The sequence below is a fragment of the Telopea speciosissima genome, chromosome 2 (assembly GCF_018873765.1).
Source record: "Telopea speciosissima isolate NSW1024214 ecotype Mountain lineage chromosome 2, Tspe_v1, whole genome shotgun sequence".
In the NCBI taxonomy this organism is placed as follows: Eukaryota; Viridiplantae; Streptophyta; class Magnoliopsida; order Proteales; family Proteaceae; genus Telopea; species Telopea speciosissima.
The window spans coordinates 941,654-966,817 of record NC_057917.1 but is presented as its reverse complement, the minus strand read 5'-3'; the positions used below and the strand labels follow the sequence as shown (position 1 = coordinate 966,817).

General features: G+C 39.4%; 1 protein-coding gene across 1 annotated transcript; it reads right to left on the bottom strand.

The window, feature by feature from the left end:
* Nucleotides 1–1,357: 1,357 nt before the first annotated feature.
* On the bottom strand, nucleotides 1,358–20,060 carry LOC122651833 (methylsterol monooxygenase 2-2-like). Its single transcript, XM_043845383.1, has 8 exons — nucleotides 20,050–20,060; nucleotides 12,209–12,308; nucleotides 11,125–11,262; nucleotides 5,221–5,366; nucleotides 4,915–5,034; nucleotides 4,596–4,808; nucleotides 4,414–4,494; nucleotides 1,358–1,682 (listed from the first exon to the last, which is right to left on the bottom strand). Exons 2-8 carry the CDS (start codon nucleotides 12,236–12,238, stop codon nucleotides 1,601–1,603), a joined length of 810 nt encoding a protein of 269 aa, XP_043701318.1. The 5' UTR covers nucleotides 12,239–12,308; nucleotides 20,050–20,060; the 3' UTR covers nucleotides 1,358–1,600.
* Nucleotides 20,061–25,164: the final 5,104 nt, after the last annotated feature.

Genomic DNA, 25,164 nt, shown 5'->3' with positions numbered 1-25,164 from the left:
CATATTAGCTCCCAAGATTACTGTAAAGTACAAGCGAGAAGCCAGAACCCACTTTATACCCCATACTCTTTTTCCATGTGATCAAAAAAAAAATTAGGCTTTTATCAAAAAAGAAAATTAAGCTTGAAATGCAACGTGGCCCAATTGAAAGTTTCTATTTCAGGTTTGAATTAATTTCACTTCTCATCTCTTTCATTTGCCTTGCAATTAGACAGAACTTTAGGCTTCATTTGACTGCAATGGATATTAAAGGGAAGGATTAAGGAAGTGGTTATTTTCAAACTTTTATAATTATTACCCAACTTGATTACATAAAATACTTAATTTTCTTACCATATTTAATAATGATACTGTTTAGATGTTTATATTTTACTTTATAAATCCAAGGGATTTGTATGCAAAGTAGACTGAAATATAATAACTAAAAGGGTTCTCTCATTGACAATCCCTCAAGACATCAAATAATTTGTATTCTTATTTTGTTGCCCTTTTGTATGATATATAACTTCTTCTTTTTTTTTTCTTTTTCTAACGAGGGTAATAGTATCATTTCATATATATACTCATGTGTTTGACAATGACATCTTTTGTTAATAACATGACATAATAATATGACACTTTTGAAACAAAAAATTAGAACCATTTTGCCCCTATCTTAAAGAACTTTTCGAAACAAGACACGGGACAATTAAAAGGTGTCAATTTCTAAATACACCTATAAAAGAAGGTGTCATTCAATTGCACCAATAATTAAATATGAAATAATATATATTTAGTGAAAAATGTGTCATTCAATCACTCCAATAATTAAATATGAAATTTTCATCAAATAAAAAAATAAAATAATATAGGAAAAAAGTTCTCTGTCCAGGAATGTGGCCTACGTCGGCACTCCCATGAATCCATCTCTCTCCTCTCCATGTGAAAAGACACCTCTGCCCCCTTGTTTTAAGGAGAGAGATAGACACATAGGAGTGCTAGCATAAACCACACTCCCGTATAGAAAACTGCTTCCCAATAATATATATTTAGTCATAGAATCATTGGGATTTATAATAGCAAAGGTTTCATTTTTAGATTTCGACAAGAAAATAAAGAAAGATACATAAACTCGTCATTACTCTTTTGTCATATTAAGTCTTCCTTCTCTTTCCTATCCACTTGCCTTCTTTAGCTCCATTAATGCGACTGGCCACACAAATCCTAACCAACTTAAAATTTATTTCCATCAAAGACTTCCACAAATTTCTACATATTTCAGTTCATCGTATGTCCAGATGAACTTTGTTTCAATCACCATCGTCAAAAAAAATAGGTCTCACATTTCAGATGATTTGTAAGAGGAACTCAGAAAGGCTAATGAAAGAGCAGAAAAGGCTTCCATTCCATTCATGGCCATGAGCAGGAGTGAGCAGAACATGTCGACAACAAAGCCTTCTGAAGGAATTCCACATTGTCGCACACCTAAAAATTACAACCTGCCTTCTACCAATTATAAAAGCAAATACCAGGCACGATTGGCAAAGGAAAGACATTAAAGATGCCCTTAAACATAGTAGAAACCTATTCTCTGACATCAAACCAGTCAAAAACCTCTTTGCTACATTTGCTTGTTTCCAGCTTCAGTTTCACTATTCTTGATTGCCTTCAATTTTCGGTAACCCTTGTCTGTACCAAATATCCTGGAAAGGCATAACACAAGAGCAACAAAGTACGAATCAGCACATAATAAACTTGCTGAACTATAGTATGCTGTAAGGGGTCTACAGTCAGCATCAGAGTCCAATAGGAGAAGCATGTCCTGATTCTAACCATATTCTTATGTTTCTTCATCACCAACATGAACCAAATGAAATTGCAGGGCGTTGGTCAGTAACAAAAGAATGATGTTGATAGAACAAAACTCAAGTAATCGAATACATAGTGAATCCAATTCTTTATAGGTATATGCTGAAATAGGCAGAAAAGGGTATATTATCATCTATAAGCATATGCTAAAATATGTATAATCACAGGCAATTTCTCTTCCAATTTATTTGTCCCCATAGAGAAGGGAAAAAACATATAGGAATCCACAGTATCAGATTCTAGATATGAAAAAGTGAACAAAAATGTCTAAACTGGATCTTGCAATAGAATAGGATTATGTGCTAGATCCACCCACCCACCACATTTCTCTAAGTTTATCAAGTAAACCCTAATGATTCTTTCAGAATATTCAAACATCAGCAGAAAGGAAACAGAATGACATAATTTTCTTGCAAAGCTCTGAAGGCACAATGTAAATTACTACGCATTTTGCATCTGTCTCCTAATTGTAAAGACCGTACATTCAGTAATCAAATTTATGCTTTGATGACCTGTCATTGAGCATACAAAAAGAATTAACCAAAGCTGAATCCTAGCTGCATTTGTGCCCCAGCAGGAAACTGGATCTATGGTCCGTACAACACTACAACTATACCAGTGTTTTCAAGCCAACCAATTTAGTAGCCCATAATATGGGCCGTGTCACAGCTTAACTCATCCGGATGGAACTATAATGCCATGACCTCATGAATAAATTTTCAACAGATCTTTCACATGAATAGAAAAAATCATAAATGAACTTCTTCAGCAGGTCAACCCAGGCAGCTCAGATAGCTTGAATCACCCAACCTGGACGGGTCAGGTCAATGGAATTCTAAGTTTAATCGGCGTCTTCTGGTATAAAGCGGGAGATACAAATGGAATAGCCAACTGCTGATTGGTCAAAGAGGTCAACACAGCCATTTCAAGTTGGGCTTCAAATGATGGTCTCATAGCAGTACAGCATTGAACATATGTGTGTTTAACCATAGATCATACAACATGGATCATCAACACTAAGCCCTAAAGTGGCAAGCAAGCCCAGGGCCGATGAAACTCCAAAGGAACCTGCCACAAACAAAACAATAAAAGCCCATCCCAGCAATCCATTGTAAGAGATCTTTTGAAAGCTACCAACAAGATCCCTCCAAAAATGTATCTTTCTTCACCTGATTTATCGGTTACTTGTTGCACAAGTAAGGATTTTGTTGCTTGATAAGAGTAACAGCAACTACAAAAGGCCATACTCTCACTTTCTCAAGAAAGCTTGAAGAATTTCTCCCCATTGTATTTGTCTCCTTAAGAAGTCAAATTGTCTTTTGGATAACTCAGCTGTCCCTTCCATTGGGTAGGCCAAATTTCCGTAGAAGGGTTGGGGTCGGGTGGTAAGACCAAACCCAACATCCTTGGCCTTTGCTTTTTTCTCCTTATCCAGGCCAAAAGTTTAACTTACGTCAGTCGATCTGAATTTCCAAGCTCTTATCAATATGTGATATCCAGCAGTTAAGTATACCAAATCAAAGAATTATTGACAAATATATGACATGAAAGTAGATTGACCTAAGCATGCTGGATCCAAGAGCATCACATAATCACATATGCTCTCATATAAATCATTCTTAACTTCTTCCCCTCTCCAACCCTGAGAAGGAAGGAATAACAAGCAAATGATGAAAGTAGTTGTCATGGCACCACCCCAAGACAGCAAACAACAACATAGCCTTATCCCAACTAAATGGGGTCGGCTACATGGATACCAAGACAAAGATCACAATGCCTACTATGGCATGAAGAACATGCCATTCCAATGAAGGCCAAGGACAACTAGATTCCCTATGAGATGAGTAGCTAAGAAAGGCGTTTCTAGACCAGGTGCATACATTGAGTCATTACTGTGCTTTAATCTAGACTACAGGATTCCACTCCTCTTGTATCTTCTTGCATTAGACAGACCTCCTTGATTTCCCTGACTTAAGTTGAGGAGGGGCTATATTGCACTCTTATACACCCCTACTCCTTTTCTTCCCATTGAAAATCACTGTTGTTGATTAGGAAAGAAGGGGAGGGGGGAGAGGAAGATCCTAAATAGGAAGATCCTAAACAATTTAATTTTCTCGTTCTTCAGGTAGTTCACAGCAAAGTTTAACACTGCTGATAAACAAGACACAAAATTTAAACTCAGTAATCAGCGATTAAGCAAGTTTCAAAATTAAAGGCAAAACGATTATTTAGTGCACAGATTGCAAGTAAACAGAAAATATATGAATTACCAGAAAACATGATATATTAGAAACAATTAAGTTTATTTCCACTTGCATGACAAAGGAATTCTCACGAATATTATACTGAAAATCATTTCATGAATTGAGATAAGATTCCTAATTTTAAAAAACTTGACTGGTACAAATGACAACATAGCCTTGTCTCAACTAAATGGGGTGGGTGGGCTACATGGATCCTTGCTCTCCAATCAGCTATATTCGAAGTCATACATCATACTCAAACAAATGTCGACGAGTCCATGTAAACTCAAATGATAATATAAAAAAGGCCAAAATAACTTACCAGTCCATGTAAACAAATGTCGACGAGTAGTTTCCGGACTTTGTATAAAGTAAACGATGATGATAGTCATGAAAATCAGCACTGTGAAATCAGAAGAAAAACATGTCAGGCAGAGCAAGATAAAATAGAGAAACAACTAGAACCCTCACACCTACCAACAAGACAAAAAGACATGAACTCACCCCCCATAAAAAGGAAACAAATTCGAGAGGCTCCATGGAAAATGGTATCCACAATGTGCCTCAACTGTCTCCAAGACTCTTAATACCATCCAGAACCATAGAGTAAACAGATGAGGACCAGTTATAGCAGGACCCACAATGGTAGCGAAGCCAAGGAACAATATCTCGACAGGGTGAGCATATTCGGAATTCAGTCCAAATGAAGTAGCATATCTGTCCATTAAAAAAGTTAACCAATGAGGGCACCAAAGAAAGAACTGAAATGAAGCTTTCGTTAATCATTAATCAATTTATTATAAGTAAAAGCTGTGGTACACACTCATGATGGACGCTGTGGACATGCTGGTACAACCATTTTGTATGCAGAATCCTGTGGCCCCAGTAGAACACAAAATCCTCGAGAATGAAATAGAATAGTATTTGCAGCAAAACTACCTTCCTGAAAAAATATAAATTTCTAAAATAACTTCAAGCGGGACATTGCAAAATAAAATAAATGGAAAACTGCAGATTTTGTCAACACCAAAAAGGAATTGATACAGCTCATTCAGAAACAATAAAAGCATAAATTCGAGCCAAATTCTTTGATATTACAAGATTTAGCATCTAAAGAACCTGAAAATACCAGGACGGCAATGGTAGAGTACTTCGCATGCCCATAAATCTGAAGGCAGGATAGGACAATATCATAAGCGGCAAGTTCACTCCGATATGATACAACAATAAGCGCGTAATACATTTCTCCTGAGCAGCTGGGGTGTTATTTTTGGACTGCAGATAACCAAAAATTACTAATCAGACCATAAATATGGGTCAAGCAAGATGCAAACATGACAAAATGAAAATGAATGCTAATATATGACATAAAGAATAATCGCAAAGTGCGGAACTACCATGATTAAAATCCTAATATTCATGATTTAATCTTACAATGCAATCCAATCTTAACCTAATGTATCTGAATCCTTGCACGAAGATACTACAAAATTTATGACTAGAATCTTAAGTCCTATCAAAGTCTATAATTTGCATTTCAATATGTAAATCAAAACACTCAAGCACTATTGCAATCATAGTTGTCACAGCGTCTAGGCGACCCAAGGCGTTGGAGGGGGGACCTGGACACCAAAGCATCTATATTTACAATTGCATAGACATATGTTGAGTATGTCTTGTATTCTAAGGATCCAAGTGTGATGTGGATCTGACCCGACCCAACATATTTTGTAGCGCGACCCGAAGGGAGAAAAGGTTGAGATTTAGTTCGTGACGCGGAGGGTTTTTGTAGCCGTATATATAAGGCAATTTTTTCTCATCCTAGGGTTAGACGAAAACTTGTATCTTCATTTTGTTTAGTGAAAAGTTCGCCGCTGCTCTTCCCGTGGACGTAGGTTTCTCGTGAAACCGAACCACGTAAATCTTGTGTGTTTGCGATTGTCTTGCTTGTTATTTTTCTTCGATCCCATATTTGGCCATCTTGTGCGATCCAGCTTTAACAACATAGTTTTCCTAATAAATTTGAGTATCACTATTATTTGTACTGGTTATGGCCAGGCACAGCACATTACATTTCCCATTAGCGCTTCCTTGAATTATCCCCCTCACTTACATTGGATGAAATCAGAGATTAAAGCATCAATAAAGCTTTGATATCTTTACAACCATGGCATTTGGTTACATGAGATCTCCTAGAGTGGTTCTACTCAAATGGGGTCAACTTTTAGTCATACATGAAAGTGATTCCATATTCATACGGTAAAACAAAAATCATTTTTCCCTCATTATGCTCATGAAATAAGAGGAACCTTGGAAACTGACATATATTATTGAGAGCAGCAGAGATATTACATTATTACCACAGATCAGGTTGTTTGTGTATTATACGGAAAAAAAAAAAGAGCAACCCAGTGCACAAGGCTCCTGCTACTGCAGGGTCTGGGAGGGGCAAATATACACAGCTTACCCCTTGCTTTGCAGGAGAGGCCGTTTCCAAGTTTCGAACCGCCAGTGCAACTTAACCATTGCATCAAAGGGTGTGTATGGCAACATTAAAAAAACAAAAATACTTCTGGTGTTTTTGTACTTTTTTGGAATACATTTAGAACAGAACATGTATGTGACGCCTGATCTGGTTTTTTACTTTTGGGAATGAACTGGATAAAAAAACCATACTTCTTGCTCATTTGAGAAACAGATGAAAGTGGTTTTTAAAAAATAGAAACAAAATTGGGCAACAAAAAAGACCCAACTTATACGACTCTCGACTCTAGACTCTAGACTCTCCACCGCCACCAGCACCAGCATAGAACAGAAGATATGCTTCTGTTAATATGCATTCCATACATGTTTCTGTTCTTTTTCCAGTTTTACCATACAACATTTGTTGGTACAAAAGTATTCCAAATTAATAGAAACACAAAAAAAAATATACTAATTTGGAACAAAAAAGTTGCCATACAATCAAAGTTGTTGTCATTCAGGGAAAGTACAGACAGCAAATATTTAATTGTTCATTGAATTCAAAAAATACTTGTGAAAAGGTAACTGGGATCACAACAAATTTGTTCTCTCATTATTTATTATATTCCATACGTAAGTTCAGATCAAAAGGTAGGAAATCTAAATGAATGTTACAGGGAGAATGCTTTTTACACAGCTTCACTACAGTAGCCCTTCCATAAGGGTTCTCCCTTTTCATTTGAAGGACTCCCCTGACAAAATCAACAGCCAGATGGGAAGGCCCCAACTTGGGTTTCGCTATGTGTCAAGTTTCATATGTGTACTTTCACCTTTGGATTCTTAGCATTCGGGCCAAGTTGCGTCAAATTGAATTTTCAATTGATATTCGGAGATTGATCTCTCCATGTGGGAAAATTGTGAAGGGCTGAACATAAAAGACAGCTATTATGATAACATGGACAACACATCCACAATATTTAAGCCCAAGAACTACCATTTGGCAGATATTTAGGCCGTCATGAAGAAACATGCTAATAGGACATTACCAAAAAGTTCAGATGTGTAAATAATGGAAAATAAAGTACATATAGAGTATCGTCCAGTGTGTGAAATTTTTTGTTTTATCTGTTCTAAGTTTAATCGGTGGGGTACTCATGAGATCAATAGACGAAGTCTCCTACATACTGCAGTTCATCTACATGTCCAATTAGATTTTATTAGTTTTAGAAGATGTAGGTGTTGAGACATTGCATGTCTATGTTTGTTTTTTGTGGTGCCTTACTTATGTATAAGTGAAAAAGATTATTCTTATTGCTATATCTATCTCTCTTTTAAGTCTCAAAGTGTGCAGGATAGTTTGTGTGCATTGGTATGATGATTGAGAAGCCAAACGGAATAATTAAGTTTCCATCAGAAAGTCCAAGTGGGATATTGTCCGAAGCATTACAATGGGTCAAGAGCTTCAAGAAGAAGTCTTCATTAAATGGATACGTCTCTTCGCCTTATGATTATTTGTATCTTGTATATCATCTTGTAATCCTAAGCATGCATAGTGAAGTGACTAAACCAAAAGGATCTAACCCAAGACTAATTGATATATCTTAACCTAGACATTTTGATATTGTGCCTCGGGAAAGACTTTAACTTGATTAGGAGGTTTTTGACTAAAAAGAAATACTTTATATTGGTTAAATGCCCTTGAGTCAGAAATCCCATCTTTGCACAGGGTCTACGGGTCAATGCAACTGGTCGACCGGTTCCCAACCGGTTAGTGTGTCCCGTGACCCTCAGGGTCTGCCGGACTGAGTAACCGGCCAATCGGCGACAACCAATCAGAATGACCCGAGAGGGTGCTTGCTTGCTTAGGCGGTCTTAGCAATCACCTCTCAGGTCGTCCACAGGCCTGAGCACCGGCCTTCCGACAATCGACCAGTTGTCAGCCAATGGTCAGAAAACAACCATATGGCAGCAACAGCCAGTCACTCACTTGTATAGGCTCGCAAGTTTATGCAACCGTCCAACCAGTTTGGGCAAATATGCACTGGACCCTGTTTCTACACTTCCCGAAACTTCAAGGTGATTTTAAGTAGTCATGCAGTTGGAATTGGACTTTGACCAAAACATGAATGTTGTAGCTCTTGGAGTCTATTTTCAGTTGAAAAAAGAATTAGATCAATCTGAGATTTACAGAGTAAGTTATGTACAAAACACCAAGAAGTAGCCTGGCAACTAGGCTGCGTACAGTCCGGTTACTATAGCAACGGCCATAAAACGGCTATAATTTTAATTGTTTTATGATTGTTGGGAGCCTCATTTGGGCACAGTTTTTGGTTTATTCTTCTCCTATAAATAGGGGAAGCCTAAGGGAATTTTAAGAAATCTTTGGGCACTTAATGGAACACCCTTTGGGGTTTGTGAAAGACAATGAGGATCAAGCTTGGAGGATCTCAAGTACACCCATAAGCCATAAGTGGAGAAGTCATTCAAGGGAGCTTGAAGAGAAGAACCAAGCCACATGAGCTTCAAATGGAAGATTAGCCTTCAAGATGTTAAAGATTCATAATGAACTTGTATTTGAATATCTACCTTTGAGAGGTTTTATGTTTCAACTTAATTTGTAAATCACCCTACATAGAAGGATTTTGAATTGGGCTTACATTTGCATATCCTTTCCAGAGACATTGTATGATTGAGTTGAGAAACACAACACTTCCTTTAATGGAAGTTTCTTAAGGATAAGTGTGATCCTTGAGATACTCACGTTTGGTGTGAATCGGCGAGAAACAGTGGGTTTGACAGTGAACCCGAACAACCATTAGATTAGTTGTGATCCCGTAAAACAATTAGTGGTTGCGTAATGAGCCATATAAAACTATCTTGTAAGGGTTTCATTGCTACATGGAAAAGCAATTGAAAGTTAGTGGAAATGCAAGGAGTGAGAAACTTCTTGGAGTGGATGTAGGCAAGGTTGCCGAACCACTATAAATGTGTGTGTGCCTCATTTTATGTTTATTCCCTTCCATTGAATGAATAGGTGTTAAGTTCAAACTTGTGTAATGCTTCTATTAAGTTGTTTGAACTCAATGTATCAATTGGAGAAGTTTTTAATTGGTCAAGAATTTCATAATACCCAAATCACCCCCCCTCTTGGGTTGCCACTCGATCCAACAGTAGGAAAGCATCAAGTTATAAAACAAATCAGAAAACCCGATGAAATAATTAAAGGCTGTCAACAGACTGGATCTTCATTTCTCTGTATCTGATTCAATTATTCAGCACACAGTATGCCCATATTTGACCAGATTAATGTTCAACTAGAATAGTGTGAAATAAAAACCCTCCCATAATCTAAACAGTAACACAAGTAATATAAAGAAATGAGTTGTCAATGTTACACAAAGGAAGAATGAAAATATAAAGGATGTCATTGGACAGTTGGACATTCTGATCTTAAAGGAGAGACCAGAGATAGTGAAGGCACAAAGAACAGTACAATCAACTGTGGCTTACGAATGGTTTAATTAAACCTTCTGTTTTTTATGGTTCTATTATTGCTAACTACCTTGAGACATTTGAAGATGAATTTGCAACAGAGTAACAAAACCTTGATCTCCCTTGATTTTAGAAAACTCCTAAAGAGAAAGAGAAAAGAGGAAATAGGCAAGGGAGACTAAAGTTGAAAAAGAAAAAAGAAGACATCCTCTAGACTCAAATTACAAAACCATTAAAAACACCAATTTTGTTGAATAGAGAGCAAGGAATGAACTTCTTGATGAATACGATTTTGTTGAATAGAGAGCAAGGAATGAACCTCTTGATGAATACGCTGGATATGGCCAAGGTAATGGATTAAATGAGGTACTCAATTTCTATATAACCCAAGTCACTTCTTAATCCTGATCTAAACAATATCACTATAGCTGGAGAAAAAATCATAGAATGGTCACTAAATTAGTCGGAATGTAGAAGACAGAATCCATTTTCTGAATTAAAGAAATGTTTGCATTAGCTCGTGTTGCATAAAGGAAGAAGTATAACATTGAAAAAAGATCAAAGCACTGTCAGGTCAACATCAAACAACCTTCCATGAGCAACAGGCTCTTTTATCACATAACAGTACAGATGTTAAAATTATGATAAAGAATTTCATCCAGAAAATGACACTATAAAGCTTGTGATACATGTGCCTAGTCTGTAAACAACTACATTAACTATAAAGACAACAACCAAGTACTTGAAGAAACAAGAGGAACATCCAACAAGTGAATGTTCCAAGAGTCACCAATTCTCTTTGAGGCATCCTCTCAATATCCTCCTATTCTATTCGTGGAAGGAGCAACACAAAACACTTGCCAATAGGGGGTAAACACCTAATACAGCCAAGTATGGCATTAATATCCAAATTCGTTTCCAACCACATGACTGTTGGGTCACACTACCGCATGTCACGAATTTGAAGGATTTCAGGAACTCCCTCAAACAGAACCAGCCAAGCTATCATTTTTTTCATTTGAAATCATTATTTACTGAGGGTGGACCTTATTTAGAAATTTGGGAAAAGAGAAAGTACCTGAATCTTGTACTTGCTCAGATATCCTGCTCTTTCAAGAAATATGAAAGGAAGTCCCGACAAGAAAAAGACGCCTTCATGAAGAAAGAAACTTCCCAGAGAAGCCAGTTGAAAATCACTGAAATGAGTGATGAGGTACTGTATCACATAAAACAAGAAGTCTTAAAATCAAATGAGAAATATATTACATGACAAATGGGATTATTCAAAACTGTAAGTAGAACAAATGAAACCTATACCAAACTCAATCATCACTGCAGAGTGCATATCCGCATACAGAAAACACCTTTCACATAGAAGATGATTTTGAAAAGATAAATATCAGCTCTAAAAGTTCAAAAGAATTTCTTTAAAAAAAAAAAATCAAAAGGAGATTATCATCATGCGTTACCCCACCCAATAAAGGATTTATATGAATTCCCTAAATTGAATCAAACAAAATCAAGGAGGGAACTACTTGCAAATATTCAGCAAGTAAAAACATCATACTCCAAGAACTAGAAGAAAATAGAATCGGGGACAAGAAAAGAAATGCAGAAATTTTTGTAAAAAAAAATAGAAGCCGATAATGTAAATAATTATCACAACATGCAGATTAACCTAAATGTGAATAAAAAGAGGGGAAATCTCAAAGTCCAGGCGTTATTTTCATGCGTCTACTAGTTGAAGGTGAAAGATAATCAAGGCAACCTCTGTCGATTATAGATTGTCTTCGAGATTCCATTTATCAACTCCTCTTCCATTAAAACAGAAAATTATTAAAAGAAAAGGAATGTGGAAGAACATTTAAATCAGGAATAAATCGGTCAAATTCAACTAATCATCGAATACTCGGATAAACATCATCAATTCATCATTGAAGAAATAATCAAATCCTATCATAAAACATATCTACGGCATCCCGATAAAAACCTATTCTTCTTGAAAGATTCCCAAACATAAATCTCCAAGATATCCAAAACTCGAATCAGAACTCGTATTAACAAATATGGAAACACTCGAAAATGGAACAATCGAACACTGATAAAAGTAAAACTACTAAGCCAGGTAAAAGTGTAATCGATAAATAGAGTAGAAACAGTACCCGCCAGCCAGATTCAAGTAGCGACGCCATTAAAACCGACGAGGGAAGCTCGATCTCAGGCAAATGAGACAAAAAAAAAAAAGGGATTGAGGCAGAGAGATATATATAGTAGTAGAGGGAAGGGAAGGGAAGAGAGCTTGTGAGGAGCCCTATTCGGGTCGAAGACACAACACCACCACCATTAATTCATTAGCAAATCTACAACCATGACAGACTGTCCATGTGAGGAAATTCAGTTTTATTTGTTTTCCTCCGTTTTCTTAAAACAAAGAATTTAACCTTCCCCCAACACCCTTAACCTTTGCTCCTAAGCACTAACCAGGTCCCAACATCACAGATTCACAGTCCACAAGCTTTTCTTTTCCTTTTCAAAAGCCATATTACATTACATGGTCATAACGTAGTCGCAGATTGTGATATTTTGTCACGTTTTCTCTGCTATTCCCAAATTACCCTTATCCTCCACATAATCAAAATAAGATAAGGACGGAAAAACGCTGCCTGGGCAGCTGGGCCTCTAGAGTCTACACGTGTGCGTGTGCGTAAGCATCATCTTGGGTGGGGTTTCTATTTTTTCATGGAGGTAGCGTGCTTATATGTCTAAGCGCAGGAGCCACTGGGCATTCTTTTCCCATAACACAATGAAGTGTCTTGAGTCTGTTGATTTGGTCAGTTTGAAGCGTTTCGATATGGTATTCAGCCAAACCATACTTTGATTTTGGTTAATTTTGGTATTGCTCAATTTAAACATTTATCAAGTTCATTCAACCGATTTTTATTGGTCCATCATTGGATTGTTATTGGTTCAATTTCAGATAATTAGAAAAGGATGATGTTTTTAGTTTGAGAGTATGGCCTACATCAATATTCCATGTGTCTATCTCTCTCATATCTCCATGAAATGACATCTCTACACCGATTAAGGAGGAGAGATAGAGAGGCATTGTGGGGGCGTTGGTGTAGGCCATGCTCTCGGAAAGAAAACATTTCTTTTACTTAAAATGATGGGAAAATGTTTTCTTTAAATTATTTTCGGTTTCGAATCAGTTTTCAATCCATTTGGTCGGACCAATCTGATTGTTTTTTTATCGGTTTCATAAAATCCTAAACCAAAGCCAAACCCATAAGGGTTTAGTTTAAAATATATATATATATATATATAAGGGTTTAGTTTGGCTTTTTGTTTTTCTGTTGATTTCGATGCGTCCAACCGGTTCAGTTTTTTTTAGTAAGAGTTCGGTGTGGAAATTGAAAACCTTACAAGTGACGCAGAGTTTATCTACGTCTCACCATAAGATTAAGATTCCCTTTTGCCAATCAGAACGTACAAGCATGCGTCTTGAGGCAGTGATAGTTTTGTCCATATTATGTTTACGGAATTCAAGCTTTCAGGTGTACTTTTAGCAATGATGATTATGAAATACTTGAATGAAAAGAAAAAGAAAAAGAAAGAAAAAATTCTTACCAAAGGATGCATAGAAATTATTTAAGAATAGGGAGAAAGAACGCCGGCCCGATCGTGCATCTGGGCGTGTACCTGCACCTAGACACAATCAAGCATAAAATGATCAGTCCGGCCACATGGAAAGTTGGGGTGTGCCGGTCATTTTGCACCCACCTGTGTCTGAGCGCGAGTACACGCCTAGATGCACGACTAGATGGCATTCCTTTTTCCTTAAGAATATTTCAGTAAGGATAAGAGAACGTTAACTAGTCGTGTAGCCCCTACACTAGCATGGTAGCCAATGAAAGTAGACACGGCCGGGCATAAAATGATCAGCCTGGCCCCATGGAAAGTTGGGGTGTGCCTGTCATTTCGCACCCACCTGTGTCTAAGCGCGAGTACACGCCTAGATGCACGACTAGGTGGCATTCCTTTTCTCTTAAGAATATTTCAGTAAGGATAAGAGAACGTTAACTAGTCATGTAGCCCCTACACTAGCATGGTAGCCAATGAAAGTAGACACAACCGGGCATAAAATGATCAGCTTGGCTCCATGGAAAGCTGGGGTGTGCTGGTCATTTTGCACCCACCTGTGTCTAAGCGCCAGTACACACCTAGATGCCCGACCAGGTGGCCTTCCTTTTCCCTTAAGAATATTTCAGTAAGGATAAGAGAACATTAATTAGTCATGTAGCCCCCTACACTAGCATGGTAGCCAATGAAAGTAGACACAACCGGGCATAAAATGATCAGCCCGGCCCCATGGAAAGCTGGGGTGTGCCGGTCATTTGGCACCCAGCTGTGTCTACGCGCGAGTACACGCCTAGATGCACGATCGAGTGGCGTTCCTTTTCCCTTAAGAATATTTCAGTAAGGATAAGAGAACGTTAATTAGTCGTGTCGCCCCTACACTAGCATGGTAGCCAATGAAAGTAGGCACATATGCATTGGTTTGTGTAGAAACAGATTTGAATTAGGTTAATGCTTGGATGATTAGTTCATCCCAAGCACATTGTATTTATAACTATAATGAAATAGTAAAAATAATTACATAAGCAATGTGGGATTAAACCACATAAGAAACTAACAAATAATAAAGGAAAAAAGTTCAGAATACCCCCACGGTATTCTGGCCCAATATAACTAACACTCCCCCTCAAGTTGGAGCATATATATCATGCATGCCCAACTTGACTAAGATAGGATGAAACAGCTTGCTACTCAATCCCTTAGTGAACACATCAGCTAGCTGATCAGAAGACTTCACAAAGGGAACACAAATGAGGCCAGCTTCAAGCTTCTCCTTGATGAAATGTCGGTCAACCTTCACATGTTTCGTGCGATCATGCTGGGCAGGGTTATGAGCAATACTAATAGCCGCTTTATTGTCACAATAAAACATCATTGGAAGATGGACAGCAACACCAATATCCTGCAATAACCCTCTAAGCCACAGAAGTTCATAAATTCCTTGTGCCATTGCGCGAAATTCGGCTTCAGCACTAGACCTTGCCACAACATTCTGCTTTTTGCTCCGCCAAGTGACAAGGTTTCCACCCACAAAGGAATAGTAGCCAGAGATAGATTTCCTGTCAGGAGAACCAGCCCAATCGGCATCAATATAGGCTTCAACCTTCAAGTGACCATTGGCAGATAGAAGAATTCCCTTTCTTGGAGCAGACTTCAAGTACCTCAAAATATGATGGACCGCATCCATATGAGAGGAATATGGATCGTGTATGAACTGACTCACCAAACTCACAGCAACTGCAATGTCAGGGCGTGTGTGGGAAAGGTAGATTAGTTTGCCTACTAACCGCTGATAGGCACCCTTATCAACTGGCTCACCCTCTTTCTCCCTAAGTTTCGTAGTAGCTTCCATAGGAGTATCTGAAGGATGACAGCCAAGTAGCCCTGTCTCATTCAATAGATCAAGGACATATTTTCTTTGAGAAAGAAAGATGCCCTTTGAAGATCGAGCAACTTCTATCCCTAGAAAATATTTTAGGGAACCAAGATCTTTGACCTCAAACTCACGGCCAAGAAGAATTTTCAAATCCCTAATTGCAGCATCATCATTACCAGTGATCACAATATCATCCACATAGACTACGAGAAGAGTAACCTTGTCACCAAGTCGTCTGATAAACAAAGTGTGATCAGCATTGCTCTGCGTGTAACCTGCTGAAATCATAGCCTTATGAAATATGTCAAACCAGGCCCTGGGTGACTGCTTCAAGCCATAAAGGGCACGCTTCAATTTACACACCTTGCCCTTAGTCCTGTCATCAGAGAAACCAGGTGGAATGTCCATATATACCTCCTCCTCAAGCTCCCCATGGAGAAATGCATTTTTGACATATAACTGCTGAAGACCCCACCCAAGATTTGCAGCACAAGATAATAACACCCTGACAGTGTTGAGCTTTGCCACTGGTGCAAAGGTCTCCTGATAGTCAACTCCATAAGTCTGAGTAAACCCCTTTGCAACCAAACGTGCCCTGTACCTGTCCACCGAACCATCCGCCTTCTGTTTAACTACGAAGACCCATCTACAGCCCACTGGTTTTTTCCCTGGAGGAAGAGCCACAAGATCCCACGTATTATTTTTGTGTAGTGCTCTCATTTCTTCCAACATTGCTGTCTTCCACTTTCCATCTGTAGATGCTTCCTGCCAATTTCTAGGAACCGAAACAGAGGAAAGAGAAGATACAAATGCATGAAAAGAGGGAGAAAGAGAGTTATACGAAACAAAATGAGATATGGGATGTAAAGTGCAAGTCCTAGTACCTTTGCGAAGTGCAATAGGTAGGTCGGAAGGATTACCAGGAGATGTAGGATCTGTGTCTGGAGCCGGCAATTGGATGGGTACTAATGCTATAGTGGGATGCAACTGCCCTCTTGTGGACCTTCTCCTTGTATAGGTGATCATGTTGGAGTTGTCAATTCTCTCTTGAAATTCACCAATAGTTCTCTGGACCGGAGTCTGCTCCCCCTGAGTAGGAATATTAACAACACTATTTTCTATGGTCTCCCCCTGTAAAGGATTCCCATTAGGTGAGGGAGGAACAGCCAGAGGTTGTTGGGAGGTCTCCAAAGTAGGATGGGCAGCATCCAAGGGTGGCTGGGAAGCATCCAAAAAGGGCTGGACAGCAGCCGTGGGTGGTAAAGTGGGTTGGGCAGCCAGAGGCTCCTCGGGTAGAGGAATCTCGAAAGCCACATCTTCACCAGCACTCTCCCCCTGAAGAGGTGGCGAAGAATAATAAGAAAGGGACTCATGGAAAACAACATCCATGCTAACCATGGTACGGCGGGAAGGGGGATGGTAACATTTATATCCTTTCTAGGTTGGAGAATAACCCAAGAAAATACAACAGAGTCCTCGAGGTTCAAGTTTGCTAGGAGATTTAGTGTCTCGAGCATAACACACACAACCAAACACCTTGGGAGGCACAATAAAGGAGGAATTACCAATTAAAACATCAGAGGGGCTACGAGAGTAAAGTACCCGAGATGGTAGCCTATTGATGAGATAGGCTGCCGTGATAACCGCATCCCCCCAATATTGAGATGGGACATTCCCCACAAATATTAAGGCTCTGACCATTTCTAACAAGTGGCGGGTTTTCCTTACTGCTACACCATTCTGGGTAGGGGTATCAACACAACTAGTCTGATGAATGATGCCATGGTCAGCCAAATATTTTTGAAATTGTGATTCTTTATACTCTGTTCCATTATCACTTCTCAATATTTTGAGAGTAGCCTGAAACTGAGTTTGGACCATGTTATGAAAGTGTTGAAAGCATGAAAAAACTTGATTTTTTGTGTGCAAGAGATAAACCCATGTGTTCCTAGAATGACAATCAATGAAAGATACAAACCACCGATGGCCAGAAATAGAGGGTTTCCGAGTAGGACCCCAAACATCAGAATGCACTAACTCAAAACAAGAAGAACTTCTTTTATTTAAAATAGGATAATTTGAACGTGTCTGTTCGGCCAGAACACACGCCTCACAAAAAAAGTCATCCTTAGTATGTAGGGTGACTAAACTAGGAAATAAATGTGCTAAAATTCCTAAAGGAGGGTGACCTAACCGAGAGTGCCACTGGTAGAGTTTAGAAGAGACCATGGAGTTCTGGTGCAGTGGAGAAGATAATGGTGGTGGAGAGAAGTGACCATCATCAAGCAGGTACAGCCCACCATGCACTTTACCCAATCCAATCATCTTCCCAGAGGCCAGATCCTGAAACACATAATGAGAAGGAAAGAAAGTAACTTTGCAATTAAGATCACGAGTAATACTACTAATGGAAAGAAGGTTAGTAGTAAAATTAGGAATGTGCAAAACAGAAGTTAAGGGAAGGGAGGAGGTGCAGTTGATGATTCCCTTTCCAGAGATAGATGAAAGAGAACCATCAGCTACCTTGACCTTGTCCTTCCCAAAAGTAGGAGAGTATCGATGAAACAAACTAGAGGAACCGATCATATGATCTGTAGCCCCAGAATCTATGATCCAAGGATGGGAGGCTACAGAAGCACAATGACCGCCAAAAGGAATACTCCGACCGGACAAAGTGTGAACTCGAATGTGCGGAAGAATTGGCGATGGCGATGTAGTAGAGGCAAGAGAGAAGACCTCAGCATACTTCGGAATGCCTGTAGCTCATCCTGGGATAGACCAGGGTCAGTAGTAGGGTCTGTAGTAATAGTCTCAGTCTGATGGGCCTTGGGCTTTGTCTTGGTCTTGGTCTTAGCAGCCCGTTTTGCTTCAAAGTCAGCTGGTTTTCCATGAAGTTTCCAGCACCTCTCCTTGGTGTGATATGGTTTGTGACAGTGCTCACAAACAACAATCCCTGTAGTAGAATCACCAAGAGAAGCAGTGCCAATAGGTGTAGGAGTAATGGGGGCAGCAGCCTTGAGAGCAGATCTGTCAGTAATAGGAGGATGTAACATGGCAGCCCTACGGTTCTCCTCAGAAGAAACCAATGCATAAGATTGTTCAAGTGTGGGAAAAGGTATATGGCCCAACACTTGAACACGAATGAGATCATACTCCATATTCAAACCAGCTAAAAATCGTAGACTCTGATCTTGTCCACATGTTTCTTATAAGAGGCAATATCAGCAACTGTAGAGGGGTGAAAATCAGAGTAATGATCCAACTGTTGCCATAGGCTGCGGAGAGAAGCATAGTAGTCCGAAACAGAAAGGTCTCCCTGAGTAGTGTGAAGGACCTTCTTTCGAATTTCATAAACTTGGGCATCATTGCCAAGCTGTCCGTAGGTCTCCTTGCAAGCAGCCCAAATCTGGTCGGCAGTGTCCAGAAGAAGAAAATTATGCTGTAAGGCTGAAGTTATAGAGCCTATGAGGTAGGGCATGAGAACACCATTATTGGTCAGCCACTTAGTCTGATCAGGGCCTTTATCACTAGGCTTAACAATAGTGCCATCAATATGGTCAGTGAGGCCACGGCTAGCAATGGCAAAGGAGGCTGATCTAGACCACAGAAGGTAATTTGAGCCATCCAGTTTGATGGGGTTAGGTGGAAAGCTGTGATAATCTGTCTTGTGATTGCCATTATGAACAGAAGTAGCAGTAGAGTTGATAGAGTCACCCATACCGGCAGCAGAGAAGGCCAAACAATCTTCAAGTAAAGTCCCAAACAAATAGAACTAGCAGCCAAAGAGAACCTTGATCGATTATGGTTTTTAGGGTTTTGAACAAAACCCTAAAGTGATGGAATCGATGGAGGAGCCTAGGCTGCAATAAATAATATCAAAGTGGCTAAAAGATTGAGGTAGAGAAGTCTTTAATACGAGAAACACATCTGCAGAAAAATTCAGATCCAAAAAGCAGGTGCAGCAGCCCAATATCGATAGAGTTAGGGTTCCAAAACCCTGTAATGATGAGATCGATCTCAAGGTCTTCACACACCAAAAACAGATCTGTAGAAGATGATACAGCTGTCGAAGGAGCCCTTATAAGTGAAGAAAAAACCTGCAACAAAATCAGCAACAGTGGGCAGCAATAACCCTAAGATCGATAGATGTTAGGATTTTGAAAAAACCCTGATAATGGAGGAATCGATCTTAAGGAAGTCTTCAATCTTGAGGAATAATTTCTGAACCAATAAAACAACAATTCTGCAGCAGCTTCTGGTCTTCAAAGAGAGGAGAGGAGCCCTTGTATCTGATGTAGAAGTAATCTCCAAGAAGGAACTGAAGAACCAATATCGCAGCAGTGTTGATTGGAGTCTATCAGACAGAATTACAAGTCATAAACGAGGTAATGGGGGGCAGCAACTGGATCGCATGATTACCTCATCAGTGCTGCCCTATATGGGAATGAAGAACAAGGGAGAAGAAGGAGAGAACTAGAAGAGAAGAAGATCGAGAGAGAGAGAGAAGAAGAACAAAAATCGAGAAAAATAGGTGTCCCTAGTTCAAAATCTGCTCTGATACCATGTGATTTGAATTAGGTTAATGCTTGGATGATTAGTTCATCCCAAGCACATTGTATTTATAACTATAATAAAATAGTAAAAATAATTACATAAGCAATGTGGGATTAAACCACATAAGAAACTAACAAATAATAAAGGAAAAAAATCCAGAATACCCCCACGGTATTCTGGCCCAATATAACTAACAGTTTGGATATGACATTTTATTTCATGGAGAGCTGAATGGTCATTTCGTGCACAAAGGCATTGGTTTGTGTCTAAACACTGGAAGCTAACCATTAAACTGGTTACCGTTCATTTTCCCTTTCAGTAATTATACTTTTTAATCAATTATAAATAGATAGCCATAGATGCCTTTCCCTGATTTGATGATTGTCTACAAGATAAAAGGTCTCCTACTGGATTAATCTCATATAGAAGCTCAGAGTTTGTAGGGCTATTACTTTTATAGGAGATGATTCTTGAACAAGCGGCATAGGGGAACACACCAATGATAGACATGAAAACATAAAATAAGGGTAAAGAGGTCATTTCATATGAGAGAGAGAGAAAAAAAAAAAGAAGCAATTACAATCTCACCCTCAATATTATACAAAAAAGAAAGACAAGCATCCTTGCGGGTTTTAGCGGGTAAATGGGATACTCGTTCGTCATGCCAACATTACTTGTGAGTTGTGACTTGTTAGTAATGTATTGCATTAATACAAACTTGGGTTATATTTGATATGCATGCTCGATCAGAATATATTCTTGTTCTAGAACCCATTTTGAGATTCAGTTTTTCTATATTTTCTCACTTCTAAAATACGTTGTAGACCCAAAATTTATTCCAATAATGCATTACCAAACAAAGCCTTATTCAATAATGAGAATCCAGTTTGATTAGAGAATGGCACAATGAAAAGCTTCTCTAAATGGTCCAACCACATTGAGCCATGTGAGGAACTACAACGCCATTCCAACCATGGATAGATAGGGGAACTCTAGGTTACTTACACCTCAAATTTGGTTGTAATTTATGTATTACAGTAACACATTTGCATTTTCCCTTTAGGATTCAAACCAACAACGGGTTTCCCAGACAACTGGAAGTTTGTTTTTACAATATTCAGGGAAGAAAATATTTAATCATTAACAATATAACATTAGTGACTGTTTACCAAAAAAAAACATTAGTGACTAAAAAAGATGTTCTGTTACCCTCAACATCCCTCAGAAGACTATGCAATCATCTAACTAAGGCTGTACTGTGTTTGGTATATATTCTTGGAATGCATCCTAGGTCGATTTTGCATTCTCGACGTTAAAAACTATTTTTAGCATCCGAAAATGCAAAATTGACCTAGAAAGTGTTCAAGAATGCATATCAAACACAGTCTAAATCAACTTGGCACTAGAACCCCAACTCACTATGGGCCAACTATCTAAAACCTTACCACACAGCAAACCCGCAAGGATCAAATCGAAGAGTTCAAGTTGCATATTAAACCAAATATCTATATGTTAACTGAATATTCATCCAATTTCTTATCTTGATGGCAATTCTTGAAATGGCATTGTTAAGCGAGTGGCGGGCCATAATTTTAAAGTATTTGGCTTGCAGCTTATTGGCATCAAGGTTGAAAGGAGATGATGCAGTGTCGAAAGTTTCATTATTATGACCTGATTCGAGTTTAAAAAAGAAAAGAGAAAAAAGAAAGAAAATCAAGCATAGGGGCTGTGTAGATTCCATCACACGACCTCTCCATCCCATTTCATGGACCCCTTAGTCTCTCTCCACATTTGATGCCCCTTATACAAACCATTTTCTGCAACGCTTTTTAGTGGGAAACCACACTATATATGGGTTCGTGAGAAACCTCTCCCCTTTAGTAAGGGAAAATGATCCTAAGACAGCAATGTACAGAATCCCTCATACACCCTCTCACATTTCATTCCATGGACTCCACACTCTTGCTGCATTAAATGCCTCTCATACAAACCATTTTAGGCGCCACCTATTAGTGAGAAATTGTAGACTATGTGTCACGCCCCTATTCCAGCCAAGGAACATAATATCATATAAAGAGTGACTAGGACGATGTGTGTCATCCTACTAAACCGCCCGGATCACTGACACAGTGTCCCAACGCACAGTCATAACCAATATTAACACAATATAATATTAGAATGCGGGAAAAAGGGAATATTACATTCCAAGGATCAGTAGTATTGCGGAAGCGTATAAATCGAATAGTTACAAGATGTTCAAAGGCTAGATGATAAATACAGTAATTAGTTACATTTCCAATGACCATCTAATAACTATCAAAATGGTATAACAGTAAATATTTCAACATAGGCCTTAGCCTCAAAAGTAAATCAAAAAGGGATCAAGTCCCGAATATCCTCACGGCCCGTAGGCACAATCATCGCAAGGACACCCGTCGCCATGTTCCTCAAACACGGCCTCCGATTCCTCCTCACCAATCTCATCGTATCCCGAGGGCTGAACTCCAAGTCCCGCGAGATATCCGTCACCTGCATCATAATCTAAAAAGTGTGCGCACGAGGGGGGTTAGCTCCACTGAGCCAGTGAGGGGATGGGGATGCACAACACGTAATTCACATAGTCCAATGATGCATGCACATGTTAAGTCCATTTTTCCACCTAACAAACAACTAAGTCAATGGCATATGCTACTGTGACAACTCGGGAGACACTGTGGGTCACTTAACTTATCGCCACAATGAAACCTCAATTGTCACGTGGGACCTACGCCGATCGAAGCCTCCAAGACCACTCAGTGGCAGACCCCTGATAACCAATACTACCATGACTGGCCTCTCCCACCTCCACAGAATCCGGTGTACTGATTACCCAACACCTAAACCCCTGTTGGTAAGGGTCGTAGCATAAGGGTGTGAAATCCTAGCCACAAATATACTACATGCAAGTCCTATCGTCCCGAGAGGTAATCCGGGCGCATCAACTTTTCATCTGGTTTAGTGCCCGGTTACCAGCACGGCACGGCGCATACAGTTCAACATGACATTCAACATAATTTCTTCATAAATGTATATAGTATTCGGGGTTCCAGCACCGGTACCCACCGGCACCGAGACCCATCCAAGTACAACATCTCCAATCACATTATAACAATCATATATAAAATATGCAATATGCGTAAACATGCTTAATAATTATAATGATTACATAATATATAATAATATCAAGCCCAAACAACCAAACCCACTCACTATGTATATGCCAAGCACCAAGATTATCAGTTGTCACCTCGATCAAGCAATAAGCCACAAGATGAATATATTAACCTAAACAAAGAGTGAAATAAGGTTAAACGAGCGAAGGGAAAGGATCCCCAAAAGGTCTCCCATAATCACTTAAGTATAAGGTTTCAGAAACAAAGTGGTTACAGGAGTGGTTTCATGCCCAAATTCTGCAACCACATGTAAATCCTAGGAAACCAGGGGTTCAGGACAGTTTTAGTCAAGGTCGGTTGTAGATGTGGTTTCAGAAAAATGAAACCGCCCATAAATCCGAGCTTCCCAGGGGCCTTCTCAGGGAGGTAATTTCAGGGTGGTTTCTTGCAGGTCTGAAACCACATGTAAATCCTTACACCTTCAGGTCCAAAACCCGAAGGATCCCCCTCCAAGGACTCCATTTTCAAGTGATTTTAAAGCATAAGAACATCTAGGAAACTCCATCCTAAGCTCATTAGGGTCCTAAGACCTCTCTAGGTCCATTCAATCACAATAGGTTCAAGAGAAGGAACCGAGAAGAACCTAACCTAAGCATAATAGGGTCCAAACCTCAAATCTCTCAAATGGAAATGAGAACCCTTACATTAGAGCTCATAATGGAGTGAAATAACTCCACCATAGCTTAGGCTTTAAGGCTCCATCGACTTCCTAGGTTCCAAGAGAGATCTAGGTCAATCTCTCCCATTACCCAACCCCTTTTAAAATCCGAAATAGAAGAAGAAAGAAGCTTCAATAGCTTACCTACCCCCAAGATGAGAGAGCTCCACGATTTATGGCCCAAGAGATGGGGTCTCCACCTTCCACCAAGCCTCTCCACCTTCCTCCTCCTCTTCCTCTCCTCTTTCTCTCCTCTTCCTCTCCTTCACGATTTAGGGTAGATGAGAATGATGAAGGAGAAGTAAATGTTCTCTCTCTCCCTCTTGGACTCATTTATAATAAATGGGTATTTGGGTACCTCTAGTCAAATGGGTCATGAGGTTTAATGGGTCGACCCATTAGTTCTATGTGGGTAAGTGGATGGAATAACCCATCATTGGGTCAATAGGTTAAATGGGCCTGCCCACAACTTTAATTAGGGAAAAGCCCATTCTTAGATGGATTCATATGAGATGGGTATAAGTCCCCAATGTACTTTCCAAAGGTAAGTGGGACCCGAACTTAAAATATTCCCTTCTCTCATGAAATAGCTTGAGCGGTTCAGGCCTGGACCCGCACTTCGAGGTCACCAAGGGAAGAATACATAATAGGACTTGAGGCTAGAACTTACTTTTCCCCTGTCATGGTTTATCACCCATGACCCCGAATACCTTCACCACGGCAATGCCAAGGTCATCGCTGAACGAATTATCCAACTGAGGTGACGGTCCAGGATGCTCTCTCCTAAACTCCTCGCTTCCCGGGCTGGTACTTGGAGGATAGTCAATGAAGTTGCCGTCAACGAACTTTTCCCATTGGCGGTTGAGGAATCTTTCCTCCACAGGCAAACCCGTACTGTGGTCAACGATTTTGTAGCTAGGTTTGACCATCATGGAGAACAGGTCACCAGCATACATGGCAGCGGTATCTACACGTCACGAGAAGAAATAATATTTAATTATATCCCGGGGTACAGGTATAACATCCCCCCACCTTATAAGAAATTTTGTCCTCGAAATTTGACGTACCTTGTAGATAGGCAAGAAAAGGGTATTTCGCCCGCATCTCTACCTCTGCCTCCCAAGAAGCTTCCTCTTTCGGATGGTTGCACCATTTTATCTTCACATAATGGATGGGCCGGTT

Bases quoted from the DNA above. Each gene is read 5' to 3' on its own strand.
- LOC122651833 (XM_043845383.1), bottom strand. From the start codon at position 12,238: ATGGCGTCGCTACTTGAATCTGGCTGGCGG. The intron at 5,367-11,124 runs GTACTTTCTCTT...GGTTATCTGCAG, and splicing joins TGAGCAAGTACAAGATTCAG to TCCAAAAATAACACCCCAGC. The intron at 1,683-4,413 runs GTAAGTTATTTT...ATGCCTTTCCAG, and splicing joins ACATTTGTTTACATGGACTG to GATATTTGGTACAGACAAGG.